This window comes from Pteropus alecto, unplaced genomic scaffold, assembly GCF_000325575.1.
Source record: "Pteropus alecto unplaced genomic scaffold, ASM32557v1 scaffold3, whole genome shotgun sequence".
Taxonomy (NCBI): Eukaryota; Metazoa; Chordata; class Mammalia; order Chiroptera; family Pteropodidae; genus Pteropus; species Pteropus alecto.
In genome coordinates, this window is record NW_006442484.1 from 57,670,107 (window position 1) to 57,682,106 (window position 12,000).

Consider the following 12,000-nt stretch of genomic DNA (forward strand, 5'->3'; position numbering starts at 1 on the left):
TACTTAATGCATGGAAGAGACTTTATTAAAAAATCAGAGAAAAACTGTAAAGTGATTTTTGAAATCAGAAAAATTAAATGGTACATACATATTCTTTGCAAATCTTTAATTAAGCTCTTGACAGGATAACATTCACTTAATGCAAACAGTCTTGATTTTTTTCATTCTTTGTATTAGGCTATTCTACATATTTACCATCCTCACATTTCCTTAAACATATTATTATAAAATCTGATAACATTCCCCAAGAGATAACAATTATGATGCTAACTGTACGTTTCCTTCTCATTTACATTGGTATATATACATACATGTCAATTAGGGTAACTGGTATAGGTAAATATGCATTTCTGACCGCTTTTTTATATATGCATCTCACTCAATTCTAGTTGGTACTGTTATTTTAATAATTTTCCCCTCCAACTCCAACATTTTGATAATAAATTTTTTTGTGCCAAAACACTTGGTTCAAAAAAGAATTTCTAGATCATCTAAATTAACTTCCACAATATGTTGATTAGAACTCTACAGCTTGAAGGAAAAGCACTGTTACTTGACCCATGTTACTTGAGTTTATTAGTAACAGGATAGAGAATAAATTCTTGATATATAGTTCAGTCATGTTTCAGTTAAAATGAACTATACATACACTATTGAAGCCAACATAAAATTTGTAGGTTAATATCTATAGTTAAAATCCGCTGCTTGTTCTATATTTCAGTTTTCACATTAACTAAATTATATCACTATAGAACAAATTTTAATTCTGCTTTTTATAAAATTAATGAATTAACTATTTAAATCATTTTCTCAATTTTTATCATGTACATGCTATGTCCTTTCAATAAATGTTTAAATTTTGTATACGTATGGTTTCAGGATACAAAGCCCAAAAAAGACAGAGTCCTTGAAAAATGTGTACATTGAAGATTCCACTGGTAATTTCGAGTTAACAATATTCTCCTGGCAATAGTCTCCTATAGAGAATTTAAAAATGGTAATGACATATAATAGTAAGATTATATTGGTTATAGTTTAAATTTCTTACAGGACGACCAGTAGTTCGGAGACTGTTCAAGAAACATTGAATATCATTGACTGGAACAAGGAGAAAATGTCATTTAATAAAAATCTAGAGACTATGGGATTGTATGTGTTGAGAGTGTATGAGTGTGTGTGTGTGTGCATGTGTGTTTCTGTGGTACTGTGCCCATATAATAAAAAAAGATTAGTGACAAAATGAAATGACATAGTAATTAAGACTGTAAGCACTGAAAACAGCAATATGTTTGAATCCTACTTTGTTATTAGCTAATTGTAAAACATTAATCAAGTCACTTAAAATCTCCAAATCTTGGTTAAATTATCTGTGAAACTAGAATAATAATATTTAATGTCATAAATTCTGTTATTCAACAAATTATAATCTTCTCCCTCTCCATCTTGGGGTAAAATATACTTCCCTGTCATCGACTTTGGTTTTGGCTGTGTGACGCTGAGGCTATGGAATGTGATAGAATATAATGCATGGAGGCTTTAAACATGGCCTGCATAATTAGGATTACCTTCTCTTATTTCCAAGATCCACTACAAGAAGAACATATCTCAGCTATCATTGGACCAAAGGAGATGGAAAAGCACTTGTAGCATGCCTGAACAAAGTTTATGAGGAAATTCAAGGAATAAAAACAAGAGGCATGGAGATAAGGAAATAGAGTCTATAGCCCAGCGAGATAAAGTAAGTACTTTCAATGCCGTTGATTTGGGGCATATATTTGGAGTATTATTTTTTTGTCTCTGTGTTACATTGCATTTGACATATACTATTGCATTTCTTTATTCTTTCCTTCTTGGCTTATCTTTCTATACCTGGGCTCTTGCACAGTGAAAAAAAATTATTTTGAATACTGTTTTCTCTAAAGGCTTTACTTGTTTTTCCTCAAGAGGAATCAAATTCTCTCAACCAAATTTTCAATTATCTTGTAGTAATTTCCTTCTCAATATTTTTTTTCTGAAAGCCTTATCAATTTTATTTAATATTCTTCTATTCTACTAATTCATGGCTGAACATGTTCAGTGAAGCACAACTATCATATGCAGTAAATACTTGTCATTTTCTTCCTGCTGCTTATTTCCAAGGAGTAATTAATTTAATGTAGCTCTGACACATAAAGACTATTTTGGTTAAAAAAAATCAATTAAAATCTTTTTATGTAACAAGTAACCTTTAGCTATTGTTATGTAGCCATCATGGTCAAATATTAACAGGAAGATGGTAACAAGTTTATGTATGCATAACTGAACAAAGCTCGGAATGTAAATGTTACTTTCTAAATACTTACCCATAGCTCTGTTTATTTTACTTCATTTTAGATAAGACCTTAGCATTATACAAATGAACATTTTCCCTTTCTTCAGGTTTATAGATTCATGTATTTGTATCATAAAGTTGGAAACACCAGAAAAAAAGGGAAATATTTAGAAGAAGGTTGTTTAGCATCACATATGTTATACTGTCAAAAATTTGAATGTAGGATTATCTTTAAATTGTATAATCATGATGGTAAATATTGAAAATTTTACAGTAAAATATATAACACATGCTTATTATTTTACTATATTTTAATACATTAATTATCATAAATATATTTAATACCTTTATAATATGTAATACATTTCATACATTTATTTTACCCATGTTTTCTGCTTGGACCTCTCTATCTTCCTTATTCTCCCTAGAAAAGAAAAGATAAATGCATATTTTAGGTGCCCTAAAACATCATGATACCCTGCATAACTATCTACGTGAATTGACATAATTGATAGCCTATGTTGAGGAAAATAGCCTATCTCGACTTTCATTCTCAAGCATGTAAAATGGAACCCACGAATTTAATGTAATTAGAGTTTGTCATATTGGAGAGGCATCTAGAATAATATAAAAAGAAACAAACAAACAAAAAATCACACCTGTCCATGAAACCACACTGTTTTCATGGTTAATGAATAGATAATGAAAGTTCTTCATGAGAGAAAAAAAAAAAGATTGATTGATAGCTCAGTTTTAAGGCACAAAATATGAACTAACTTTAATCTATTACAATTGAATTCAGTCAAATCAATTTTATTTGAAGATCAATTATACTAACAAATATCATTTTCAAACTTTTAAACTTTTAAACTTTCTCAGAAACTTATAATACCTCTGACTTCTATAACATACTGTTCTAAAGGAAGAATGACAAAAAATGATACTTCTTACTATAAAAATCCACAGAGATTTTGTGCATACTTTAAATAATGTGACATTTTATTTTGAGATTTGTTTTTATATATGTCACTTTCTCACACTAGCCTTTGAAATTCTGAAAAGCAAGAATTACCCTTAGATTGGGCACTGTGCTTGCATAGAGTAGGTTCAAGGAAGGTTTGTTGAATATAAACAAAATAAAATTATGCTTTGGTTCAATTCATGCTGATTCTCTTACATATACTGAAAAACTTTTCTGACTCCATAGTGAGCAGTAGAAACAAGTTGGAACATATATATGCTATTTTATATATTTTTTAGATAGTTTCATTTTGTCTTCCTTTTCAGGAAGTTTATAAGCAGGGGAATTTTGAGGTTAGACTATATATTTTTTTAGAAAAAAAAATGTTTAAATCTGATGATCTAAAGGGAAAAAAAGAACAAAAATGGAAGGGGAAAGTAGTTAAAAATTATATAAGTGAGTTGTCTGCAATTAATCTTACTTGAATGAATAATTACATTAAAAAAAATCTCACGTTGGCATAAGAAGATGTTAACATGTTGAGATGTGTGCGCAGATATAGGGGTACATGTAGAGAGAATAAGGTGAGGATCCAGTAGGAAATGACACCCAATTTCCAGCTAAAGTAGATCTTTGCTTGATGGATAATCAGGCTGGAGAGCTGAACACACAAGAACGTTGATTCATAGAGGAGAGGAGTTTTGACTTCTCTGATGTATTTCTTCATACATTATTGAAAAAGGTCAAAGGTGTGGATATTTACATCTACTGTATCAGTTTTTGAATTCTCAAGAGACAAGTATGAAGTTTCCTATCTGCATACTACTATTCTCTACTTAAGCTATTGCTGGAGGAGAATATTGGCACGTGTAGCAAACAGATGTCACTGCCATGCTCCAATATAAGATCATCTGACTACAGTAGAAAACTGGAACCACTGAAACCAACATACTTATAGTAAGCCTTGGAAGGAACAAAAATATTAAAGAAGCCATAATTCTACCACATCAAACTACTGTTTTAAAATAAAGAGATCTCCTTATTTTGAATAAAGAGATTGTTCGGTAATGATAAAGAGAGTCAACAATATGCTTGGACTTCTCACCATCCTTGTAATTCAGACCAGTCAATTTGTACATTGCCGACATTTTAAAAATCCATAACCTTTCTCATTTTTCACTTTTCTTCCATAACTTTATTTCATTTGGCTAAGTATATGACATGATTTGCTTCATGTTTGCCAGTGATTGTGTCTGTTTATGTGTATTTTAGATCCAGATGTTGGACATGAACTCTGCGGTCCTCTCTTGGGCTTGTACTGATATTACTCTAGTGAATAATTTATCAAATAGAATCTTAGTGAAAAAACTGTTCTAGATTTCCTCAGAGCTTTTAAAGTTATCCTTTCAGGAAATGTATAAATTACTTCTATATAGTAAGTATATTTCAAGATAGAATATAAATTACCTCCACATTAGTAATTTGTGAGTTGCTTGAGAACCGAAAGCAGATGATTCTCATCTTGCTGAGCATGCATTTGAATGAATTAATTAGAGTTACTTCTGTGTTAATTGGAACAGTTGCTGTAACTAAGTCACCACTAGGGCAAAAGCCAAATATAACTGACCCTTAAATATGACATGATTTGCTTCATGTTGCACATTTGAAAACCCGCATATAATTTTTGATTCCCTAAAAATGTAACTACTTAATAACCTACTGACTGGAAGCCTGAGTGATAAAATAGTCGATTAACACATATACCATGTTATATGTATTATATACTGTACTCTTACAATAAAATAAGCTAGAGAAAAGAAAATGTTATTAAAATTATAAGGAAGAGAAAATACATTAAGAATATTTGTTGAAAAAGTCCCTGTATAAATGCACCCACGCAGTTCAAACCCATGTTGTTCAAGGGTCAGCTGCAGTGGTTTTGCGTTCTTAAAAAAATTACGGATCTTTTGCTTTCAGGATTTGTGTCCATTCTAATTTTAGTGTTTGTATATGTTGTTCAACATATTCTGAATAAAATCATTATTTAGGCATCAAATTTAATCCTTTTATTTCCAAGAATATACTGTTATTTGTCCTAAAACACTTATTCAATAAAGGACTTTTTCAACAAAAATTGTTAATGTATTTTCTCTTCCTTATAATTTTAATAACATATTCTTTTCTCCAGCTTACTTTATTATAAGAGTACAGTATATAATACATACAACATGATATTATGTGAGAATTAGGATATTAGAGCAATGATAAAGATTAAAATTTATGGGAAACTGGAAATTATCAAATTAATACAATATTGCCATATTCTTTTAACCTTCACTTTTTTATGATTGAGATTTAAAATATTTCCTACTTTAAGTTCATAGATGAAGAGCAATATACATTTTGCTGAGAACATCTGTATCATAATGCTCTCAGAGGAAGTTTTCTTGTCTGAAAAAATTACTTAGCTTAAGGAAAACTGCTATGAAAATAAATAAAAGATAATAATACTAAAGTTCAATTTTCTCATCTATAAAACTGGAATAATATTTATCACTTCCAAAATTTAAATGAAAAGACTCTTCTACTAAGGAACACTGCCTTCTTTTCACTTTCTCTTTCTGTTGAATGCTAATATATATATTATATATTAATATAATATATTAAATAATTTTTACATATTATACTTATGAGTTTAATCTGTTTCACTATAGACTCAATAAATGCCAGCCATATAGCAGTATAATTTCTCATTATTCACAAGAGAATATGAGGTCTCAGAATAGAAGGGTAAATGGATCTTTGTCTTAACTTTCTCCTATAGTATCTGTCACAAAGATGGAAAACTGTTTCTTATTCTAAACAGTACCCTAAAGGTTCTGCATCTTGTTTGACATAATGGAAAGTAATTCAGAGTGCCCTTTGGGGGAGCCCTCTGCAACCGGAAATATGTCAGTGAGCCTGAAAGTTCCTGTTGGGTTACCTGTGGGAAATGGCAACATATCAGTTCCACGTCTCCATTTTCCTAAGAGATAGGAGGCACGAAAATTGGTCTCCTGTCGGTCATCACAGAGACCTTTCCTAATCCTTTCAGAAAGCTTAGTTATCTCTTTTTCTCCCACTTAATCTTTCTGTCCTCACTCATTGTAATCTAATCAGGAAAATTAAGGAGATGTGTAGGATTTCAATTATAATTGTATTAAAAATTTTTGATAGTAACTTGTGTAAAACAAAATTTTAATTATTATATTTTTCATAAGTGTAAGCATTAAGGTGTTCCTTCTATTTATTTATTTTATGTGTTGGGATTTTGTTGTTGTTGTTGTTTGTTTGCCTGAAAAATAAAAACTATCTTGGTTTTGTTTGAATTGGTATCTTTTGAAAATATGAATTTTCTTGTTCTAGGGAATTGAAAGACACAAAGAGTATGATTTTTAATGGAGTTTAAACATATAGATTTTATTCTGATTAATCTTTATGCAGAACAAACTTGCTTACAATAAACCTTATCACAAAGCCATCAAACACTAAAATAAAGGTAGCCTAGCAATCAAGAGTCATTCAAGCCATTTTTAAAATATTGGTTTTAAAACAGTTTGCAATTTTTATAATTTCAAATTTATGGTTTTAGGAGCTTTATATAATTGATATATCTTATGAAAAACTTTCAAAAGCCATAGAAGTACAATTATCTGTGTGACTGTTAAAATTGATATAAAATTTTAGTGAATATAGAATTTTATCAGCTTTATAATTCTTGTAAGTAAATTTCTTTTTAAGTAAATATATACAGAAAATACCATAATAATTAAACATCTGATTTACAAATAATATTGTCATTTGAAAGATGATGGTAGAATAGTAGATTCTATCTTGTTTCTATGAATAATAGTTTGAATATTTCTTTTTTTGAAAGTAGCATAGGAAGTCTTGTGAACCCACTGAAATTTGCTTTGGTGTCTTTTCCCACAGAAAATAAAAGTATATTGATTTAATTCCATTTTAATCACTCAGTAATTTTATTGCAAGGAGGCAGGATAATGAGAGAAAACAATGTTGCAATCTGACACAGTTCCTCAACTATTAATCAAAATTCAGAACTAATGTTACTTGACAATTTACTAGTTGAGACTAACAATGCTTCTACCATATTCATATTTCCATAATACCACACCAAATCCAAATCACTAGAGCCAGATAAATTGGGCCTTTATCCATGAAATGCTAAATTATTTGACTACACTTAAAACAACTGATTAACAGAAGAGGATGAGAAAAATACAATACAATATAAAACAAACATCTGTATTCAAACTTTAAAAGTTTCAACGAACAATATGTCTCCCAAATTTCCAGAACTACGTTGTGCCAAAGACCTCGGTGAGTCTTTGTCTACAACAAATTCAGTTTCCCCAAAGGGGAAAATTACCATTAATCTTTAATTTACCTTCTTGTGTATTTTTTAATAGAACACTTCAAACTTTCCTTTATGGAGAAAATTTCCATATTAATTTATATTCTCAATGCCTTAGGAATGGAAGAAGTGTGAACTAAGGATCAAAATGTTAGTTATGAAAGTGGTTTATGTAATCCAGATTTAGTTTACTGAACCATGAATTAAAGTTACTGGCTTACATTATATATGGTATTAAACACATTTTTCACCTCTTTAATTTTAAGCTAGTATTATATAATTCTAGAATTATTACCACTTATATATAAGTATTGTATTCGCATAAAGCACAAGAAACTTTAAATGAGCCTTGTGAAATTGTGTTTGACAAAGGAAAAAGATTGAATATTTGCAATTCTTATATATGGTACAACTGAATACAAAAATAAATTCTTTTAGTATATATGGCCTTCTAGTTTACAAAGAAACTTTTATTGAGGCATTTTCTCATTTGTTTTTCAAGTTCTTAGTTTGTTAATCCTCTCATGAAAAATCTGCTCAATCACCACAGATAAAGTCACTGACAAATCTTTACTCCTTCTGTTGTCCAATCTCCAACCCACTTTTTGTCAGCACCAACACTGGACTTTGCAGTCCCCCTAATTTTCTTCATTTTGTCCTTGTGTTCCTCTCACAGTTTTCTTGATGTCTTTTTCTTCTTATACAAGCTATGACTTGCAAATCTATGTTTGGGTTTATTTTTCTTTGCATTATCCAAGGAATCATAAATCATGCCAAAGCCAGTTGTTTTGCCATCACCAAAATGGGTTTGGAATTCAAATACAAAGATGACATCTGGTAGGCTCTTGTACATTTTGGCTGGGTTTTCCCAAATTTCTATCTTAGGTACTGTTTTCTTTCCAGGATGAAGTACATCAATGACCGTTTGTTTCCGTTGAAGCATTTTATTGGTCATGAACTTCCTGGTCCAGATAGTTACTATGTCATTTATGATAGTGGCTGACCCTCAAGCAGCCAGGGAGGAAAAGCAAGGCATTTTTCTCATTTATTAAAGACAATATTTATATGTAAAAGTTTTGAACCAGTGCAGAATTCTCTCCATACATCAAGGATTTAATTTATACAAAAAAAAGCCTATTTGTTGGAAACAATTATTAGCTCCTTTTTACAGATGAGAAGCATGACACTTAGATCTTACATATTGTGTCCAAGATCATATAGCAAAGAGGTGAGAACAGGAATCTAAATACATTCAGTTGTACTACAAGATGTATTCTCAACCACCACAATAAAGACAAGGCGAATGGTAGTATAGTCAGTTTTTCTATATGTTTGTTTTCAAAATTAGACTTTGTTTCAATGCAATCAATATGTTAGGGAATAATTTGGATATAATAGAAATTTCAATTTGTTTATATATGATTTCAACTGAGAAACAGTAGGTAAATTCAGAACACTGCACAAAGCTAAACCAGGCCACACAGGGATACATAAACTGCACACATGAATACACCTCAAACATCTATCATCTACCTCTGATGTTAAAATTTTCCTTCCAATTTCAGATAGCCATCCTTCATTTACCACTTCACAATAACTAACAAACTGCAACCCTTCCAATGATAATGACCACAAGCAAATTCCAGATATCTTTCAAGGTAAAGTGCCATATTTTTATAACATATGTATATTTATTAATTACTTAATAAATATAAAATTGCACTATAATTTTTATGATTTTACATTCCTACCTTTTTGTCCTGTCTTATTGATGAAATTTTTAAGTATCTGTCATGGATTCCATTTTCCCCATAAAGCCTGTGACTTTTATTGGCTAGTATTGTATAGTGCAGTGATTTTTAGGAACACGTATGTTCTGTCATAAAGGAAATGAAAGAATTCCATTTCGTAATCAGGGGAATGAAAAGGTACTTCCTCAGTTTCACTTACCTGTTAAGCATGGAGCAAGGCTTTAAAATTTATTTTAACTGAAGAAATATTTCTAAAACTTCTGGTTGATATTTATATCTGAGGACTAATATAGCTAAATTGGCATATACAAATTAGAATTGCTATTTTTGTTACATTTATAACATCTTCTAATATCTTCTTACATTACCCACAAGTTAGAATTTATATAATGTTTAATTCTAGAAACATAATGTATTTTTACTTAAAGAACAAGGACTGTTATATAATTTAAAATTATTTTACTAGATTTTTGAGAGTAACTTAAAATTCTAATTTGAATTAAATTGTCAATATATTTTCTTTGTTTTAGTATACATGATCACTGGTTTTAGAAATCAGGTATGATACAATTGTCTGGTACCTTGAAAAGTTGGCTTGTATAATAAAGAATCCACTTCCATCTTTAGATGTTTAACTTGATGGCTTTCAATTCCCTACCTTTGCCTCCAATCCTCTAGCTCCACTTCTGGGCAAGCCAATGAGGAAGACCAGGAGCTTTTCCTTCTTTGATAATAGTGGGAAGTTCAGACTAAAAAGGTGCCAGTTCACACATGGAAACCCTTGCCCCAGTACAAAGGCCTAACCACAAAAAAAGCCAAAGCTTATCTTCTCCTGGCTCTCGTAAACCATTTTTTGACCTGACATAGAATCTATTCGTCTTTCCAGAAAGTTTAATAATGTGCATAATAAATCTTTTTATACTCTGTTGGAGTATTTGTGGCATCACTCGCTTCAACATTATAACCAATTTGGTGTGCACTCACACACCTCTGTAGAGGGACAACAATAGCATAAAACCATTCTAAGATTATTCAATATTTTGCTTCCATAAAACCGAAGCTTAAATTAGGACACTAACAAAATACATTTTTTATTCGTTTTATGTCTGTCAGATAAAGATACCTATAAAGAAAAAAAACCCTGTCCTTTACAACCACTGCTAATTTATAGGTATGTTTAATTTACTAGAACTAGGGGAGATATCAATGCATGAATGTATAAGTTGACTAGCAAGAGAAGAGCTTCAGTTAGATGAACAGGAAAATATAGTGTATATGCATGTGCCGTTTATTTCTAGATTTATGCAAAAATGCTAATTTACAGAGGACATCTGCATTTCAAAAAGAGTAGAAGGAAAGAAGTAAAATAAAGTAAGTCTTTGGGACCTTGGGATGGGCTTATCAAAAATAGACTATCAATTTAGAAACACGGAGAAGTGTACATCGGAAGGATAACTTGCGACTGAGACAGGAGAATTGTGCAGTCATGGTCATTAAAAAGTCCACTGAGGCTTTGGCCAAGAACTTACCATTGACTTAAACCAAGAAACAGAAATTTGTAACCACAGAAGAATAAGAGAAACATTATTATTTCTCTACAGATCAAAATAGCTCCAAAGTTATCTATGGACTGCAAAGTTATGCTGAAGTTAAGTCTAATATATACTATGTTATGTATAATATATAATATATACTATATTTTACATATGTTATATACTATGTTTTCATATATATATGAGAGTGGAACAAGAAAGCAAAAATGTGAAGAAAATATAAGAAAACTTCCATAAATCAATAGACACTCAGCTGCTCTGAGATAACTGATCAATGCAAGTCTGTGCACCTAACCTGTATTCAATTTATTCAGTCAATGTTCATACCAATACAGTATAAATGATGATCCTCTTGAAATGATAAAATATGTGGTAAGCTGAGGTAGACATTTTGTTTGTTTGTTTGTTTATTTGTTTTTGTTTTTCATTCTTAGGGCTGAGCAAAAGAAGAGAATGGAGAAAGCTGGCAGAAACATGCCTTAAGTCATAGCATGACAACTTTTCTGATAGTACTATAGTGAAAATAAGCTCTAAATGTCAGCTGCTAGATTCAAGTTAAAAGATTAAAATTAAATTATTATGAATATTCAAAGCTGGAGAAATATATTTTACTAAGACTAGTTATCTCCTGGTTTCAAAAATATATTCTCATAGATGGCTTTTTAGAAATACACTTCAGTACTAGATTTGTTTATCATACATTAAAACTGAATACCACTGAATTGAATAAAGTCTAGTTCAACATACTTATGGCTAAATCTATGGCATATACACAAAGCTATTAATCATTGTCATTACATGGCAGGCATGTTGCCGTCATTGATAAGCCCACTTTGAACATGGGAAAGTAAAGACAAAAACACTTACGTATTTTAGAAATTCTCTTCAGAACCAAACACTCGAACAGAGCGTTAGAATGATCTTCACTTCTGGTGCCAGCACTTTGTTGAATTTGTTCCTGTAAGAGAAGGGTGACTTGATAGCTGTCAGAATATCTGAGGGTTAAGTGT

General features: G+C 30.6%; 1 protein-coding gene across 1 annotated transcript; it reads right to left on the reverse strand.

Annotated features, from left to right (window-relative positions):
* Window positions 1-8,356: 8,356 nt before the first annotated feature.
* LOC107196353 (40S ribosomal protein S24-like) lies at window positions 8,357-8,641 on the reverse strand. The gene has a single exon (XM_015596505.1). The coding sequence runs from the start codon at window positions 8,639-8,641 to the stop codon at window positions 8,357-8,359; it is 285 nt and encodes a 94-aa protein (XP_015451991.1).
* Between the last annotated feature and the right edge of the window lie 3,359 nt (window positions 8,642-12,000).

Excerpts from the sequence above, each read along its gene's own strand:
- LOC107196353 (XM_015596505.1), bottom strand. The coding sequence starts at position 8,641 with ATGACCAATAAAATGCTTCAACGGAAACAAACGGTCATTGATGTACTT.